Genomic DNA, 18,480 nt, shown 5'->3' with positions numbered 1-18,480 from the left:
GTCAGGAGTTCAAGACCAGCCTGGCCAACCTGGTGAAACCCCATCTCTACCAAAAATACAGAAAATTACCTGAGCGTGGTGGCGTGTGCCTGTTATCCCAGCTACTTGGGAGGCTGAGGCACAAGAATTGCTTGGACCTGGGAGGTGGAGGTTGCAGTGAGCCGAGATCCCGCCACTACACTCCAGCTCCAGCCTGGGTGACAGAGGAAGCCTCTGTCTCAAAAAAAAAAAAAAAAGAAAAAAAAAAAAAAAGAAAAAAGGTTCTTTACATGGATGCAAGTCCTTTGGCAGATAGATGCTTTGTAAATATCTTCATTCAACCTGTGGCTTGCCCTTTCACTTCACAGGTGCAATTTACAACGTGTATCACTCTCTAGATACGCTCCACCAGGGAAGCGAGTAAGTCTGCCTTTCCCTGAAGCCTGGTAAAATGCCAGGCATGTAGATGTTCAATAATATTTTCTTGAGGGAATTAAATGGCTGCAACCTGAAGTTCCTGTCTGCCAGGGGAAACCCAAGCTTAAGGTTCTGAAACACGAGGCACCTAATATGGGGGGCAAAGCCGATTATGGGTATTCGGACTCGAAAGTTTCTAATAAGGCGTTTTGGGGTGGGGGGATGCTCTCCCCACGAGATTCCAGAATTTCAGTAGAGGGGCTTCAAGGGCTGGTTGAAAGCTGGGTCTTCAAGCTGTATTTGCACAGAACTATACTAATTTTATTTAGAGTGCCTGTTTATTAGATGTACCTTGGAGATTATAGGGTGCCACTAAAGAATCACTCCAAGTTATCCCTTTGACCCCAGTCCTGTAGCGGGAGTCTCCTTAGGCTCGGAGTCCCTTCCTGCCCTACAAAAGCCCACCGGAGGCTCCGCTGAAGGGCTGCAATCCCGACTGGAGTGAGGAAAAACATGCTACAGGAGGGGCGGGTGGAGACGCTTCCTTTAATAGGTATTTAAGTGTCCACGGTGAAGGTTCAGGAGTTTACAAGGCTAGCAGGGTTGGAGAATCTCAACAAAGGGCGGGGCGCTGCTCAAGCTCCGTCCGTCCCTCCATCCCTCCCATCCATCGCGCTGCTCAAGCTTCATCCATCCATCTATCCATCCATCCATCTTTTACTGAGCGTAAAAAGCCTCCAACCAGACCCTGGGAGGAAGAGAGGATGGTTCCCGAGAACTAGGGCTGCTCCTTGGTTTTTAGAGGTATCTACTGCTTCCAAAACCTTTTGAGACCCCATTATCCCGTTTGATGAAGAAGCAGTCTGCCACGTGGGGGTTCCAGATAAGACAGCTGAAATTCGGAAGGGCAGGCGACTCCACCAAGTCACCGAGACGCCCTTTTTGACGCTCCAGGGACCGCAGGATCTGGGAAGACTCCTGGTTACTCCGGCGACCGGTCGGCCGCCACAGGACGTGTGAGCCCGGGCAGAACGCCCAAGAAGCTTCCGTAGTCGGATGGCAGGTCACGTGTCGAGGGCTTGCCCGTGGGAACCCCTCCACCCGGGCTCCCGCGTCACATGACCGGCTTTGAGCAACATGGCGGCTGCCGTGGTGCAGCGCCGGGGCTGAGCGACAGCAAGTGCAGCGGGCTCCTATCCCGGGTGAGGGGTGGCCTCAGCGCGGGATCGTGCCCTCCTCAGCCCGCTCCTGTCCCCAGCTTCACGTGTATTCCGCACGTCCCCTCCGCGCTGTGTGTCTACTGAGACGGGGAGGCGTGAAAGGGCCCGGGTCCCTTCTCAGTCGTGCTCTGTGCTTCGGGGCAAGCTCCCCGTCTCCGGGCGCACTTCCCTCGCCTGGGTTCAGTCTATCCTCCTTTCTCCAGCCTCCTCCCCTCGCAGGTGGGATCGTCGGTGGGACCGGAGCGCGGGCGGGCGCGGCCCCCCGGGACCATGGCCGGGTCCGACACCGCGCCCTTCCTCAGCCAGGCGGATGACCCGGACGACGGGCCAGTGCCTGGCAACCCGGGGTTGCCAGGGTCCATGGGGAACCCGAAGTCCGAGGAGCCCGAGGTCCCGGACCAGGAGGGGCTGCAGCGCATCACCGGCCTGTCTCCTGGCCATTCGGCTCTCATAGTGGCGGTGCTGTGCTACATCAATCTCCTGAACTACATGGACCGCTTCACCGTGGCTGGTAGGGACTCCCTTCTGGGAGGAAGGTAGTCTAGGAGAGGGGAGCCAGGGTCCCGAGGGTGGCGCTGCTTTGCCGGACCATCCTGAATTTTTTCCTTCTCAGGCGTCCTTCCCGATATCGAGCAGTTCTTCAACATCGGAGACAGTAGCTCTGGGCTTATCCAGACTGGTGAGTGGGGACACCTCCTGGTCACACAGCCGCTCCTCTTTCTGTTCTGTCCCAACTGGGACCACATGCTTTCCTGCCTGGGGGCTCATTAATGGAGGTTTTGTGGCCAGTGAGGGGAGGTGATGGCCCTGATGTCGCTCGGGGGTCAGCTGGGGCACTACATTTAAAGAGGGAGTCAGTTTAGTATAACTAAGTATAACTTCACCCAGGTGAAGACAGACCTGGGTTTAAATCTCAGCTCTTCCACTTCTTGTGTGATGGTAGGCAAGGCACTCAACCTCTCTAAGCCTCATTTTCCTTGTCTATAAGATGGAACGAGTAATAACACAAATCATCTTTTAGGACTGATGTGAAGATTAACTGAAAGATTGCCTGTGAAGGGCCTAGTGCAGTGTTTGGCAGATAGTAGATACCCAGTAAATAATGGCAGGAGGGTAGGGTGCGGTGACTCACGCCTGTAGTCCCAGCACTTTGGGAGGCCAAGATGAGTGGATCACTTGAAGTTAGGAGTTCAAGACCAGCCTGGCCAACATGACGAAACCCCATCTCTACTAAAAATACAAAAATTAGCCGGGCTTGGTGGCAGGCGCCTGTAATCCCAGCTACTTGGGAGGCTGAGGCATGAGAATTACTTGAACCCAGGAGGCAGAGGTTGCAGTGAGCCTAGATCGCACCACTGCACTCCAGCCTGGGTGACAGAGCGAGACTCCATCTCATAAATAAATAAATAAAGGCAGGAGAGGGTGTCTGGAATGGGGAGAGGTGCGTTTTACTTGTTCACAACTCTGGGGCTTGTGGGAGAGGCAAAGCTAGAGTCAAGCTCTCTTTTTCTTCCTTCCTTCCTTCATTTCTCAACCATTTCTGAGTACTCATTGTGTGCCAGGCCTGGAGGAAGTGATGATTACATCTGTAGGACTTTGCTAAGAACTTTTATGCTCCTTGTCTTCTAATCCTTCCATCAGCCAAAAACAGGTATTATTGTTCCTATTTTATAGAGGAAGTAGGTAGTGATATCTACAGCTTATAAAGAAACTGAGGCTTGGAGAAGAGTTAAGACTTGCCCAGGGTCACACCACCAGTTGGAGGCAGAACAGGAATTTGAAACCAGGTCTTGCAGTGTTCTTTTCTTTACTCCAGGCCAGTGAGGAACTGGAGGTATTTGAGGTGAAGTCTGGAGCAATGAGAATGGGATCATAGGGCAAGGTCTTCAAATCTCTGAAGAAGTGTTGAGTTAGAGCAGCAGCTCTTTCTAGGCAGCTGCATTTATTCACTTTTTAATTCAGCACATGCTTATTGAGCACCTATTTTGCACTAGGCTGTGTGTTAAATGAGTGAAAGAAGCACAGTCATGGCCAATACAGGCAAGGACCTTGCCTTGGGAGCTGATGGTATGCTATCCATGAGGGAGCAACAGTCAGTAAAACCCTAAACTAAAGTGGGACAGTTTTCCCATAGGGATAAGTATTATGTAACAGAAAATAGTCCAGGCACTGTGGCTCATGCCTGTAATCCCAGCACTTTGAGAGGCTGAGGCTGGCGGATCATGAGATCAGGAGATTGAGACCATCCTGACCAACATGGTAAAACATCATCTCTACTAAAAATACAAAAATTAGCTGGGCCTGGTGGCATGCCCCTGTAGTCCCAGCTGCTTGGGAGGCTGAGGCAGGAGAATCGCTTGAACCCAGGAGGCAGAGGTTGCAGTGAGCCGAGATCACGCCACAGCACTCCAGCTTGGCAACAGAGCGAGACTTTGTCTAAAAAAAACAAGAGAAAACAGTAAATGTGAGAGTCGGGACTGGATGTATGCTCACCTGGGCATGCTTGACCCTTGGCCCTGGGCAAGTGTCTGAGCTGGAACCTGAAGGAACTATGCTCTGTGAAGTTTCAGGGGAGAGGAGAGAATGTCCTTGATAGAGGAGACAGCAGGTGCGCAAACCCCTAGTGGTATTGACCTTGACAATTGGGCCATTGGGATGCAGAGAGAGGAAGGGAAAAAGGCTGACCATGAGTTTGGAGAGGTAGGAGGGGCTAGATCGGACGGGGGCATTGTGAGCCATGGTATATATGGAGTTTGGAGCTTGTCTTGGCTAGGTGGGAGGAACTGACAAGTAGTGGGACCATCCATGTACAATGGGAAATTTGGAAAGGTGTTCAGGATGGAGCTGGAGTGTCCGCCTGGCAGGAAGCTCTGATGGGATTCAGGCTGGGATGTGGGGGTGTTGTGAATTCCGTGAGGAGAAGGTGGGCATCTCTTGTGCTTTAGTGGTTCCAGCTGGGGTGGGAGTGGGAGGTAGGGGTACCTGGACTGAGCTGTGACTCTCTCCTTCCCCCTAGTGTTCATCTCCAGTTACATGGTGTTGGCACCTGTGTTTGGCTACCTGGGTGACAGGTACAATCGGAAGTATCTCATGTGCGGGGGCATTGCCTTCTGGTCCCTGGTGACACTGGGGTCATCCTTCATCCCCGGAGAGGTGAGGCACCGAGCTGGCTCCCGCTTCTGCCCACACCCACTCCCTGTCAGTCTCTGATGCTGCTCCTTGGAGCCATGGCAGACTGGGCCTCAGGGACTCCTGCAGTTTCCCTGGTCCATGCCATTTTATACCCTTCCTTGCCTGAGTTAACCTGCCCCACCCCATCCTCTCCCCTTTTCTTCCAGAGCGTTCTCTGTCCATCATCCCCTCTTCCCTTGACCACTGACTCCTTCTACTCCATACCTAAACACTCCAAACCCTACCTGGCCTGCCCTCTCTCCCTCCTCTCCTTCCTGATCAGACTTCCTGAAGGGCCCCAAGAGCGTGGCGCCAGTGTGGGTGAAAGAGCGGCTGGGGAGATGCCATCACTCTGCCCGCACTTCCTCACGCCTGCTCACCCCTCGAGCGCTGCCGCTAACTTCTACTCCCACCACTCCATGGACCCTGCTCTTGCCAAAGTCAACAGTGGCCTCCTGGTTGCTAAACACAGCTCCAACTTCCTGGCCCTGTTCGTGCTAGGTCCCCTGGGAGCTTCTGGCGCTGTTGACCCATTCTTCCTTCCTGAAACTCTCCTACCTTTGCGATGCCACACTTTTCTGGTTTTCCTCCTGCCTCCCTGGCTGTTGCTTCTTTGTTCCTTTGAAGTCTCCTCTGCCTGTTCTCACTCCATCCTGGAACTCTGTCCTCAGCCCCAGGACCTACGTATTTTCCTTGGGTGACTGGACCCATCCTTAGCTTCAGGTGTCTTTGGTAGACACATAAACTGCCATCTAAGGTCATTATTCATTTAAAAAAAATTAAAAAACTTTCCCCTACCAGGCAAGCAGGGGTTGTCTTATTTAGATCTTTTATTGTCTAGTCCTTGCAATAACTCTGTGAAAAGTTGTTGTTATCCTCCTTTTGCAGATGAGGAAGCTGAGGCTCAGAGAGGTTAAGTTATTTTCCCCAAATCGCAGCTAGTAAGTGGTGGAGCCAGGATGCAAGCCCAGGTCTGTGTGATTCTAAAACCCAGGCGTCTCCCGCCATCCCTGCTGCCTCTCGGGAGCGGGCTGGTGAGGTAGCCCGGAGGCTGGCTGCAGGCTGGGGTGCCACCTCTCCCCGGTCTCTCTCCCCAGCATTTCTGGCTGCTCCTCCTGACCCGGGGCCTGGTGGGGGTCGGGGAGGCCAGTTATTCCACCATTGCGCCCACTCTCATTGCCGACCTCTTTGTGGCCGACCAGCGGAGCCGGATGCTCAGCATCTTCTACTTTGCCATTCCGGTGGGCAGGTGAGCAGGCCTGGGGCCTGGGGGAAGGCAGAAGGGCCTGGCGTGGAGGACTGGACTGACTGGCTGTCCCCACTTTTTCCCTTCTCTCCCTCCCATAGTGGTCTGGGCTACATTGCAGGCTCCAAAGTGAAGGATATGGCTGGGGACTGGCACTGGGCTCTGAGGGTGAGTCTGGTCTTGGCCTGGGGGTAGGTCAGTGACATTCTCACTGATCCCTGTTTCCTACCTTCAAACCCCTTCCCACTGCCCATTTTTCTTTTAAGAGACAGGGTCTTGTGTCATCCAGGCTGCAGTGCAGTGGTGCAGTCATAGCTCACTGCAGCCTGGAACTCCTGAGCTCAAGTGATCCTCCCACTTCAGCCTCCCAAGTAGCTGGGACTATAGGTGCCCGCCACCATGCCTGGCTAATTAAAAAAACTTTTTCTTTTTGTAGGCTGGGTGTGGTGGCTAACACCTGTATCCCAGCACTTTGGGAGGCTGAGGCAGGTGGATTACTTGAGGTCAGGAATTCAAGATCAGCCTAGCCAACACGGTGAAACCCTGTCTCTACTAAAAATACAAAAATTAGCTGGGTGTGGTAGTGCATGCCTGTAATCCCAGCTACTCGGGGGGCTGAGGCAGGAGAATCACTTGAACCCAGGAGGCGGAGGTTGCAGCGAGCTGAGATTGCGCCACTGCACTCCAGCCTGGGTGACAGCGTGAGACTCCGTCTCAAAAAAAACAAAATTTTGCCAGGTGTGGTGGCTTGCGCCTGTAATCCCAGCACTTTGGGAGGCTGAGGTGGGTGGATCCCCTGAGGTCAGGAGTTTGAGGCCAGCTTGACCAACATGGCGAAACCCTGTCTCTACTAAAAATGCATAATTAGCTGGGCATGGTGACGCATGCCTGGAATCCCAGCTACTCGGGAGGCTGAGGCAGGAGAATCACTTGAACCTGGGAGGCAGAGGTTATAGTGAGCAGAGATCATGTCATTACACACACACACACACATACACACACACACACACACACATTTTTTTGTTGTTGTAGAGATGGAGTCTTTGTATGTTGCCCAGTTCAAGGTTGGTCTTGAACTCCTGGCCTCAAGCAATCCTCTTGCTTCAGCCTCCTAAAGTGCTGGGCTTACGGGTGTGAGCCATGCGCCTGGCTCCAAACACCCCTTTTTTGAGGCAGCACTCATTCTGCTGAGCCTGCAGGAGGCTGGCTGCCCTTACCTGGAAGCCATGTGCTAGACAGAATTCTTGCGTGCGGGTGACGGAAGCCCATTGTAAAACTGTAAGCCCCCTAAAGGGGCTGTCTTGACTTTCTTCCTGAAAGTCCCAGGTGAGCTTCAGTCAGGTAAAGCTGGATCTAGGGCTCCTACACTGCCGTTCTCTTCTGAGCTTTACTTTCCTCTGTGTTAACATCATTCTTAAGGACGTGAGAGCTCCAGATGGTTATCTTTCCATTTAGCAACATTGGCATCTTGGACCCTGGGGCCGTGTTTCCAGGATAGTGTCTGACTAGATGAACATGTGTCACATACCTCTGCAGAATCTGTCACCGAGGCTGGGGTGGTTAACAGTCTTCTTGTTGGCCAAGCCTGGGAACCTATTTAAACCAAGTGGATTGAGAGAAGTAGGGGTACTGGTTTCCCACAAGAAAATTACCAAAAAGGAAGCAAAGCTAGGCTTGCAAAAATAGGGTGGACCCTAGTGGCAGCCCCCTTCCCCCAAATTGCAGGTTTGGCTTCTTAGAGCAGGCACTTAACTGGGTATTTTAGGTCTCAGGCTGGAGTTATTGCACCCCACACTCTCCCCCAGCCCAGGGCTTAAGTGTGTCTCTGCCTGTGCCTATCCTGAAGCCCTCTGTCTCCCAGGTGACACCGGGTCTAGGAGTGGTGGCCGTTCTGCTGCTGTTCCTGGTAGTGCGGGAGCCGCCAAGGGGAGCTGTGGAGCGCCACTCAGATTCGCCACCCCTGAACCCCACCTCGTGGTGGGCAGATCTGAGGGCTCTGGCAAGAAAGTGAGTTTATCCCCACCCTAGACCACCATCTGAGGCCCCCCTGGCGTCTGGTTTGAAGTTTAAGTGGGGATGTTCCTGTTCCTGGCCACACCCCAAGGCCAGGAATTCGGTCGTTACTGCCCCCTTGTGGCAGCTGCTTGAATTACAGGCCCAGATCCTGGGAGCCAGAACCGCCTCTGCACATGGTGTTGTGACCTTACTAAAATAAGCCAGGAAGGGAGAAGAGAGGTCCCCTCCGCCCTGGACACCTCCATGGGGTCTTACTCTCTCCCTCCCAACTATCTGCAGTCCTAGTTTCGTCCTGTCTTCCCTGGGCTTCACTGCTGTGGCCTTTGTCACGGGCTCCCTGGCTCTGTGGGCTCCGGCATTCCTGCTGCGTTCCCGCGTGGTCCTTGGGGAGACCCCACCCTGCCTTCCCGGAGACTCCTGCTCTTCCTCTGACAGGTGCCCAGATGGGGCTATGCCGGGGGGCCTGTGGGTGGCAGGGCTGGAGTGAAGAGCATCTGTGGCTCAGACCCAGGCAGGGAGTTTGACTCCTGACTTCACAAGCTGCCTGCTCTCCTGGAATCTCCTATTTCCTGGTCTGGGAAATAAGTGATGGGATGATGTCTGCCACTTAGGGCTATGCGAACCATGTGTCTGTAGGGACCTTGGTTGTGAGGGTGGCTAGGATGGACAGCGTAGGGGGCTTGGCAGGCAGAGAGACAAACCCCCATTCCCTTCCCTCACCCTCAGCCTCATCTTTGGGCTCATCACCTGCCTCACCGGAGTCCTGGGCGTGGGCCTGGGCGTGGAGATCAGCCGCCGGCTCCGCCACTCCAATCCTCGGGCTGATCCCCTGGTCTGTGCCGCTGGCCTCCTGGGCTCTGCACCCTTCCTCTTCCTGTCCCTTGCCTGCGCCCGTGGTAGCATTGTGGCCACTTATGTGAGTAGCCAGCAGGTGTCAAGGGGAATGGCATGGGTCCAGGGTGGAGGAGCAGTCAGTGTAATGGCCACTGGAATGCCTGGTTTTGAATCACAGCTTTGTCGCTTCCCAGCTGTGTGACATTGGACAAGTAACTTAACCTCTCTGTGCTCAGTTTCGTCATGTGTAAAATGGGAATATCAGTAGCACCTGTCTCACTGGGGTGTTGTGAGGATTAAATTAGTTAATAGATGAGCTGGGAACATGGTCAACTTTCCATGTGTTTGCCCTTACTGCCATGAACCCCCCACCCTCTCTCCACAGATTTTCATCTTCATTGGAGAGACCCTCCTCTCCATGAACTGGGCCATCGTGGCCGACATTCTGCTGGTGAGTCGCTGGGCAGCTCCAGTGTCAGCCCAGAGGCTGATGAGAGCAGGGTTGGGGTCAGGAGTGTTGCCTTTACCCCTCAAAGCCCAGCCTCAACCTACCTTCTACAAAAAATAACATCTGTGGCAGACCCCTGGCCTGCCCTGTGACCTCAACCCCAGGCACACCTCTGACCCCGGCCTAGGCGGACCCTTGGTGGTCTCCTGCCCCCTGGAGCCCAGAGCACCCACTGAGCTCCACCAACTCCTCCATAGTACGTGGTGATCCCTACGCGACGCTCCACCGCCGAGGCCTTCCAGATCGTGCTGTCCCACCTGCTGGGCGACGCTGGGAGCCCCTACCTCATTGGCCTGGTGAGCATTGTTTCTTGGCTGGCACAGGGTAGGGGAACTTACATTTCCAGACCTGGCTGGTGGCCTGAGCCTGGACTGGATCAGACAGCCTGGCCCTAGTGAAGTCTGTGTCCTGTGTGCTGGGCACTTCTCACCTTCCATTGTCAGCTGGAGGAGAAAGATTTTGTCTTTGAATATTTCTACCAGTAAGGCCAGGGACCTCACCCTGGTGGTCCAGACTCCCCCTTTCTTTTTTCTTTTTTTCCTGAGACAAGACCTCACTCTGTTGCCCAGGCTGCAGTGTAGTGGCACGATCACGGCTCACTGCAGCCTTGACCTCCTGGGCTCAAGCGATCCTCCTACCTCAGCCTCCCGAGTAGCTGGGATGATAGGCATGAGCCACTGCGTCTGGCTCAAACCTCCTTCCCTTTCCTGGGCTCCACTTGTCTTTCTCCCTGGAGCTCAGGGGCGTGCCCTCCCTGGCTCATCTGTGAGGCTGACTTCCCAGGCTTTCCTGTCTCCTCTCCCTGCAGATCTCTGACCGCCTGCGCCGGAACTGGCCACCCTCCTTCTTGTCCGAGTTCCGGGCTCTGCAGTTCTCGCTCATGCTCTGCGCATTTGTCGGGGCACTGGGTGGCGCAGCCTTCCTGGGCACCGCCATCTTCATTGAGGGCGACCGCCGGCGGGCGCAGCTGCACGTGCAGGGTCAGTTAGGAGCTGTGCCTGGGCCAGCTTCTTGATCTGCCTGTCTGTCCGTCCATCTGTCTGCCCACTCCTGTGCACCCAGCAGCTAAGTCCACAGCTCTTGCCTTGTTTGGCCTCCAGTCTGCATCCACCCCTCGGGTGGCTCTGTGACTGCCCCATCCATTTCCCGCTGCCTGTTTGCCCTTCTCTGGCTTTGTCTGTCTGTCCGTCCAGCTCACCCTGGCTCTGACCCTCCCCCCGCAGGCCTGCTGCATGAAGCAGGGCCCACAGACGACCAGATTGTGGTGCCCCAGCGGGGCCGCTCCACTCGCGTGCCCGTGGCCAGCGTGCTCATCTGAGAGGCCGCCGCTCACCTGCCTGCACATCTGCCACAGCTGGCCCTGGGCCCACCCCACGAAGGGCCTGAGCCTAACCTCTTGGCCTGGCCCAGCTTCCAGTGGGACCCTGGGCCATGTCCCAGCTCCCAGACACTATATGGGCAGCTCAGGGGAGAAGGTGGGGGTCCAGGAGGGGGATCCCCCTCCACAGGGGCAGCCCCAGGGGCTCGGTGCTATTTGTAACGGAATAAAATTTGTAGCCAGACCCCGGGTGCCTGCTCTTGTCTTTCTCTGGGTGGCCTCTGATCTTGTACCCCGTCTTCATCCCGAAGATTGTGGGTCATTCCTTGGGACTCTGGGTGAGTCTCTGCCCTTCTAGGCTGAGTGACTGAGATGGGGGACTGCTCTCCTCCCAGTGAGCTGGCTCAGTGTGACTGTGAGTCACGCCCCTGCTTCTCTGGAGCCTGTCCCTTGCCCCGCAGGCCTGGCTGAGGTGGGGGTGGGCACTGCCCTTTGTACCCCAGAATTCCCGCTGTCAGGGCCTCCCTGCTTGCTGCCTCCCCGGGTCCTGGATGTGAAGGCCACGACTGCCAGCTGGCAGGTGGCTGTCCCCATTCGGGGGGGCCAGCAGACCCTTGGTGAGTGCCTGGGGTGGCTCCGGGCCTCCTCCTGCCCCCTCCCCACTGGTGGGGTGGGGTAGGAAGGGGGCGGGTGCAGCCGGCTGAGAGCTTGATGATTTCCTGCCCTCGCCCGGCGCTCACCACAGCTTCCTGCCGCAGGCGGGTGGGAGGGCGGGCACAGGGAGAGGCGGGCGCCGAGGAGGGGCAGGTAGGGCTGGGACGCAGGGGTGGCTGGATCCCCCGACTTCAGCGCAGGCCCTGGTCTGACCACCCTGGGAGCAGGGACTTTCCACAGCCAGCTGGACGCCCACTCAACCCAGTAAAAGAGGGGACCCATCCTGGGAGCCCCGGGGAGGGCACAGCCGCCTCCTCCTGGGCTCCCCCATCACCTGGTGCCTACCTTCCCCCTGCCCCCTGCTGGGCCTGGTCCTCACCCGGTCCTCACCCCATCTTTGTCTGGCCTTGGCTCTGCCCTTGAGGGGCCTGGGGGTGCAGCCGGCCTGCTCTGAGCTCCCCTGCAGATGGAGGAGGCCATCCTTGTCCCCTGCGTGCTGGGGCTCCTGCTGCTGCCCATCCTGGCCGTGTTGATGGCACTGTGTGTGCACTGCCACAGATTGCCAGGTGAGTGGGAAACTGGTGGGGGTACCTGCGGCCCAGGCACACCGACGGGATCCTCATTCCACTCCCAGCCGCTGTGTCTGTCCTGGCTCTGTCCCTGCCTCCGTCCTGATCCCAGCACGTCTGAGAGTCCCTGGACCCCAGCACCTTCTGCCCTAAGCACCCCCTGTTCCTGCCTCACCAGCCCTGTCTTTCCCAGGCTCCTATGACAGCGCATCCTCAGATAGGTGAGTCCGCCCTGGCCGCCCTGGGTCTCCCTCCACATCCCATGGCGGGGCAGGGCTGGGGCTTCTCCCAGCCCCATCCCCAAGCTGTGTCTCCTTTACCAGTTTGTATCCAAGGGGCATCCAGATCAAACGGCCTCGTGAGTACAAGGAGGATCCCCTGCCTCAGGTTCCAGGGAGAGGGTCCCCTGGTGTGGAAGTGAGCGTGAACCTTCAGCCTTCCCCCACCGCCCTGGGGCTGCCCACATGGCCTTGACCTGAGCTGGGAGGAGGGGAGATGGCTCCCCCAGGCCTGTCCAGGGTGCGGGGGTTTCAGGGGCATAGTCTGTTCTTTGAGGCCTTGACGATGTCTGGAGTCCTTCTTTCAACTTGGTTCTGTGTCCTCAGACACAGTCGCCCCCTGGCCACCTGCCTACCCGCCTGTCACCTCCTACCCACCCCTGAACCAGCCAGACCTGCTCCCCATCCCGTGAGTAGCTGCTCAGCCCTTATCCCTCCAAACTCTACTCTCCACCCCCTCACTTTTTTGGATTGGGGGCCCCTTTCCCTTTTGCAACTGCTGTGGCCCCCTGAGTCCCACCTCAGGCATGACCCCTCACCTTTGACTCCCAGAAGATCCCCGCAGCCCCTTGGGGGCTCCCACCGGACACCATCTTCCAGGCGGGATTCCGATGGTGGTAAGTGTGGGGAAGCACTCAGGAGGCCGGGGCTGGGCAGAAGATAGGCCTGGCCTAAGCTGACTCAGTCTCCCTCTTGCCCTCTTTTTGAAGCCAACAGTGTGGCGAGCTACGAGAACGAGGGTGCGTCTGGGATCCGAGGTGCCTGGGTTGGGTAGGGAGGCTGGGGCCCATCCTGGGCTAGGCTGACCCCTGTGTCGTTACCCCCAGAACCAGCCTGTGAGGATGCGGATGAGGATGAGGATGAGGACGACTATCACAATCCGGGCTACCTGTGAGTGGCCAAGTGGGAGGTGGGAGGTTAGGGCTAGCGGCCTCGCTTACCGGCCCTTTTCACTTCTTTTCAGGGTGGTGCTTCCCGACAGCACTCCGGCCGCTAGCACTGCCGCCCCATCAGCTACTGCACTCAGCACCCCTGGCCTCCGAGACAGTGCCTTCTCCAGTGAGTCAGGCATTTGTTTTTATTATTTAATTTTTTTAGGGATAGGCTGGAGTGCAGCGGTGCCATTGTAGCTCGCTGCAGCCTTGAACTCCTAGGCTCCAGTGATCCTCCCAAGTCAGCTATTCAGCCTCAGCCTCCCAAGTAGCTGAGATTACAGGCGCCTGCCACCACATCTAGCTTATTTAAAACATTTTTTTGTAGAGACAGGGTCTCACTATGTTGCCCAGGCTGGCCTTAAACTCCTGGGCTCAAGTGATCCTCCCACCTTGGCCTCCCAAAGTGCTGGGATTACAGGTGTGAGCCACCATGCCCGGGCCTGTTCTGATTTTCTTAACTTTCTCTCCTTTCCTAACTCTGTATCCTTTCCTTTTATCATCTGGGAAATTTCCTTGACTTTATTCTTCAACCCTTCCACTGCAATTTTATTTCTGCTATCCAGAAGCTCTTTCTTGTTCTCTGACTGTTCTTTTTTTATAGCCTCTGTTCTTGTTTCACGGAGGCAATACCATCTTGTACATCTCTAAGGATATTAATTAGAGGCTGTCTTATGTGTCTGTGTGTGTTTGTCAGTTTTTTTCTGCTTCCTGCACTGCCCTGTTTCCTTTGAGCTGCTTTTCACCCTTCCTTATGGTCTCATCCTGCCTGTTCACATCCTCTGGGCTTTCCCCAATATCTGACATTCTTTAGATTTCTGTTGCTTTGTTCTCTCTGTGTATACTTGTCCTGGGCTATCACTTCTACACCCTGGCTTTGTTTGCCATCCAAATTCCCAGTTTGCTCTCTCCTGAGCTCCCGACTGTCTATCCAAGTACTTCTTTTCATTCATTCATTCATTCATTCATTCATTCATTCATTCAGCGTTTACTGTGTGCCTCTGCTGGGCTAATGCTATGGATATAACAGTTAAGGAGACAGACTGTCCTGATAAAATAGCTGGCTGGGCATGGTGGCTTACTCCTGTAATCCCAGCACTTTGGGAGGCCGAGGCGGGAGGATTGCTTGAGTCCAGGAGTTCAAGACCAGCCTGAGCAACATGGTTAAACCTCATCTTTACAAAACATAAAAAAAAAAATTGGCCGGGCGCGGTGGCTCAAGCCTGTAATCCCAGCACTTTGGGAGGCCGAGACGGGCGGATCACGAGGTCAGGAGTTCGAGACCATCCTGGCTAACACGGTGAAACCCCGTCTCTACTAAAAAATACAAAAAACTAGCCGGGCGAGGTGGCGGGCGCCTGTAGTCCCGGCTACTCGGGAGGCTGAGGCAGGAGAATGGCGTAAAAACCCGGGAGGCAGAGCTTGCAGTGAGCTGAGATCCGGCCACTGCACTCCAGCCTGGGCGACAGAGCGAGACTCCGTCTCAAAAAAAAAAAAAAAAAAAAAAAAAATTAACCAAGCGTGGTGGCACATGCCTGTAGTCCCAGCTGCTCAGGAGACTGAGATGGGCAGATCACCTGAGCCCGGGAAGCGGAAGTTGCAGTGAGCCGAGATCATGCCACTGTGCTCCAGCCTGGGTAACAGAGTGTTTTAAAAAAAAAAAAAAAGATAAAATAGCTAAGATTCACCGAGGGCCTCCTGCATGCCTTGCTGAGTCTGACATATGTTCACTCACTAACCTCACCGCCCTGGAGCTCCCGGGCCTGCCCTCGCCCTCCTGTGCTCCAATTGTCCCCCTTTGTGTGATGTAGGGTTTATCTGTTTAACAGCACTGTTATGTCACAGGTCCTATTTTACAGAGGAGAAAACTAGGGCACAGAGAGGTAAGGTCCCTTGGCTGAGGTTATGTGGTTGGTTAGTACTGGAGCTGGGATTGAACCGGGGCGGTCTTCAAAAACAAACATGAAACACATAAGAGAACCAAATAGGCTGGGCATGGTGGCTCACGCCTGTAATCCCAGCACTTTGGGAGGTGGGTGGATCACCTGAGGTCAGGAGTTCAAGACCGACCTGGCCAACATGGTGAAACCCCGTCTCTACTAAAAATACCAAAATTAGCAGGGCGTGGTGGCGGGCGCCTGTAATCCCAGCTACTCAGGAGGCTGAGGCAGGAGAATTGCTTGAACCGGGAGGCAGAGGTTGCAGTGAGCCAAGATCACACCACTGCCCTCCAGCCCTCTGGGCAACAGAGGGAGACTCCATCTCAAAAACAAATAAATAAATAAAATAAAAGAACCAAATAACCAGGCATGGTAGCTGATACCTGTGATCCCAGGACTTTGGGAGGCTGAGGCGGGTGGGTCACTTGAACCCAAGAGTTCAAGACCAGCCTGGGCAGCATAAGGAGACCCTGTCTCTACAAAAAAGCCAAAATTTAGCCTGGCCTGGTAGGAGCTGAGGTGGGAAGATCATCTGAGTCTGGGAGGTCAAGGCTGCGGTGAGCCGAGATTGCGCCACTGCATTCCAGCCTGGGCAACAGAGCGAGACCGTGTCTCAAGAAAAACAAAAACAAACAAAACCCCCAAATAACATGGATGGTGACAGGCGCCATGAGGGTCTGATATGGGAGTGGGACACAGGCAGTGGCTGGCAGGGGGCGGGCGGGGATGGGGGTTAGGGAGGAAGAGGTTCCTGCTGGGCCAAGTGTGTCATGTCCCCTCCACACATGCCACCAAACTCCTACTGCTCCGAGCCATACTCCGTCCCTGTTCCCCAGCCTAGGGGCTGTGCTGGGGCCTGACCCTTCGTGAACCCTCCTCAGTCCCGGTCAAGTGGACCTCCTCCCCCGCTCTCCACAGCCCTCGCCTTGTCTAGGCCACCATCACCATCACCAACACCATCCTTGCCAGCCTGGAGTGCCCGCTCTCCATTCTGTGGGGCTAATGGGGGTGGCTGTGTGGGGAGCCTCTGGGGTCTACTGTTGGGGGTGACTGAGGCTGGGGGTTCTCTGGGAACCTGTGGCCAAGGGTCTCTGGTCACAGTGCTGAGGTGGGGCTGGCTTTCCCACAGTGGAGTCCATTGATGATTACGTGAACGTTCCGGAGAGCGGGGAGAGCGCAGAAGCGTCTCTAGGTGAGTGACCGGTGCTCCTCGGTGCCTGCCCCTGCACCCCGCCACCCCACCATGCTCTCAATGTGACCAGACCCCACCCTGGGACTGCCCACACCCTCTGCCCCCTCTGTCTGGGCCTCCCCCTGCTCTCTTGCCCTCCTGACCCCTTTGCATGGCTGCCCCTCCTTCTGATCTGTCTCCACAGATGGCAGCCGGGAGTATGTGAATGTGTCCCAGGAGCTGCATCCCGGAGCGGCTAAGACTGAGCCTGGTGTGTGCTGCGGGAGGCGCAGGAGCTGGGGTAGCTGCCTTGGGCTTGGGGGGATAGCTTGCAAGCTGGAGACCAACCTCCCCTCCCCTACAGCCGCCCTGAGTTCCCAGAAGGCGGAGGAAGTGGAGGAAGAGGGGGCTCCAGATTACGAGAATCTGCAGGAGCTGAACTGAGGGCCTGGGTGAGAGGCCTGCCCTGTCCCCACCCTGTCCGGAGCCCGCAGCCTCTATTCCCTCCCTCCAGGACCCCTGCCCAACCCTACCTCCGGCTTGTCCCTCTGTCTCTGGGTACCTGCAGATCCCCATCAGCCTCCTGATCCATATCCCTCCCTGCCCTGGTGTGTTTCAGTGGAGGCCAAGTCTGTCCTGGAACCAAGCTTGTCTGGGATGGCTGGAGCTGGACAGCTGGAAGTGGCTCTGGGGTCCTCACATGGCGTCCTGCCCTTGCTCCAGCCTGACAACAGCCTGAGAAATCCCCCCGTAACTTATTACCACTTTGCGGTTCGGCCTGTGTCCCCCGAACACTCTGCACCTTCTGACGCAGCCTGACAACAATGACCTGCCCTGGCCCCAGCCCTGCTCTGTGTAATAGAATAAAGGCCTGCGTGTGTCTGTGTTGAGCGTGCATCTGTGTGTGCCCGTGTGTGAGTCTGAATCAGAGATTTGGAGATGTCTGTGTGTGTGTCTGTGTCTGTGTGTGTGTGTCTGTGGGTCTCCATCCTTCATGGGGGCTCAGCCAGGTGCTGTGAGTGACAGCAGACAGTGGCTGGGACACCCCCCTTCTGAATGAGGCCTTCTGACTTGGGCTGGCACTGCTGAGGCTCAGGACACATCGCCCCATGAGACAGTCCCAGGACGCGGCAGCTGCTGGCTGTGACAATGGTTTCGCCATCCGTAGGCCAAGGGATGGGACCTGATGACCTGGGAGGACTCTCTTAGTTCTTACCTTTTGTGGTTCTCAATAAAACAGAACTTAAAAAATCATCTAAGCAACTGAAGAAGTTAATATGCAGCACAGCACTTTTGAGACTTTGATGGGTAGGTGACTCACCAGCAGACTTTACTGTGGGGTGGGTTCTGACTCAGTTCGCCTAGGACGTGGCCTGCGACTTTGCATTTCTGAGCCGCTCCTGTGTGATTCTGATGCTGCTGGTCTGTGAACCTCATCTTGTGGAGCAAGGGCATGGTGAGCATCTATTGCCTTTACTTGACTGGGATCCATTTCCCTATTTTGGGAATTTCACCCTGGCTTTCCTCCGCGATTCACTCCTTTCCCAGTCTCATTTCATGTAGTTTTAGAGATTGTGTTTTTTTTTTTTTTTTGAAATGGGGTCTCCCTCTGTCACCCAGGCTGGAGTGCAGTGGCACGATCTTGGCTCACTGCAACCTCTACCTCCTGGGTTCAAGCAATTCTCTCGCCTCAGCCTCCTGAGTAGCTGGGATTACAGACCCCCACTACCACACCCGGCTAATTTTTGTATTTTTAGTAGAGATGGGTTTCAGCATGTTGGCTGGGCTGGTCTCAAACTCCTGACCTCAGGTGATCCCACCCGCCTCGGCCTCCCAAAGTGCTGGGATTACAGGGGTGAGCCACCGCACCTGGCCTGTTTTTTCTTTTTTGGAAATGAGGTCTCACTCTGTCGCCCAGGCTGGAATGCAGTAATGTAATCATGCGTCAGTGCAGCCTTGAACTCCTGGGCTCAAGTGACCCTCCCAGCTCAGCTTCTTGAGTAGCTGAGACTACAGATGCACACCCCCATGTCCGGCTAATGTTTTATTTTTTGTAGAGATGGGGGTCTCACTGTGTTGCCCAGGCTGGTCTTGAACTCCTGAGCTCAAGTGATCCTCCTGCTTTGGCCTCCCAAAGTGCTGGGATCACAGGCATGAGCCACTGTGCTCAGTGTCTCCCTGGGATTTAAGGTGAATGATCGCATCTGGCCTGGAGATTGTTGAACAC

The 18,480-nt window shown here is 55.6% G+C and overlaps 2 protein-coding genes across 5 annotated transcripts; both read left to right on the top strand.

The window, feature by feature from the left end:
• Positions 1–1,492: 1,492 nt before the first annotated feature.
• Positions 1,493–10,953, top strand: LOC105482861 (SPNS lysolipid transporter 1, lysophospholipid). Of its 2 annotated transcripts, none has more exons than XM_011743235.3 (13): positions 1,493–1,598; positions 1,836–2,127; positions 2,230–2,295; positions 4,633–4,769; positions 5,885–6,036; positions 6,135–6,201; positions 7,895–8,040; positions 8,329–8,484; positions 8,776–8,965; positions 9,269–9,334; positions 9,589–9,687; positions 10,200–10,371; positions 10,615–10,953. In XM_011743235.3, exons 1-13 carry the CDS (start codon positions 1,515–1,517, stop codon positions 10,707–10,709), a joined length of 1,722 nt encoding a protein of 573 aa, XP_011741537.1. In that variant the 5' UTR covers positions 1,493–1,514; the 3' UTR covers positions 10,710–10,953. The 2 variants fall into 2 exon arrangements, with proteins under 2 accessions (XP_011741537.1, XP_011741538.1); XM_011743236.2 differs by having other exon boundaries at positions 1,523–1,598; positions 1,820–2,127.
• A 541-nt stretch (positions 10,954–11,494) lies between these two features.
• On the top strand, positions 11,495–17,139 carry LOC105482859 (linker for activation of T cells). 3 transcript variants are annotated; one of them, XM_011743234.2, is made up of 12 exons: positions 11,495–11,929; positions 12,126–12,153; positions 12,256–12,290; positions 12,538–12,619; positions 12,766–12,827; positions 12,921–12,950; positions 13,038–13,101; positions 13,175–13,269; positions 16,212–16,274; positions 16,459–16,524; positions 16,618–16,705; positions 16,873–17,139. In XM_011743234.2, the coding sequence occupies exons 1-11, from the start codon at positions 11,830–11,832 to the stop codon at positions 16,695–16,697; spliced, it is 705 nt and encodes a 234-aa protein (XP_011741536.1). In that variant the 5' UTR covers positions 11,495–11,829; the 3' UTR covers positions 16,698–16,705; positions 16,873–17,139. The 3 variants fall into 3 exon arrangements, with proteins under 3 accessions (XP_011741536.1, XP_011741535.1, XP_011741534.2); XM_011743233.2 differs by having other exon boundaries at positions 11,496–11,929; positions 12,763–12,827; XM_011743232.2 differs by having other exon boundaries at positions 11,894–11,929; positions 12,256–12,827.
• The last annotated feature ends 1,341 nt before the right edge of the window (positions 17,140–18,480 follow it).

This window comes from Macaca nemestrina, chromosome 18 (genome assembly GCF_043159975.1).
Source record: "Macaca nemestrina isolate mMacNem1 chromosome 18, mMacNem.hap1, whole genome shotgun sequence".
NCBI classification, from domain to species: Eukaryota; Metazoa; Chordata; class Mammalia; order Primates; family Cercopithecidae; genus Macaca; species Macaca nemestrina.
Note: the sequence above shows the minus strand (reverse complement) of the source record. Positions and strands in the feature narration are given on the sequence as shown.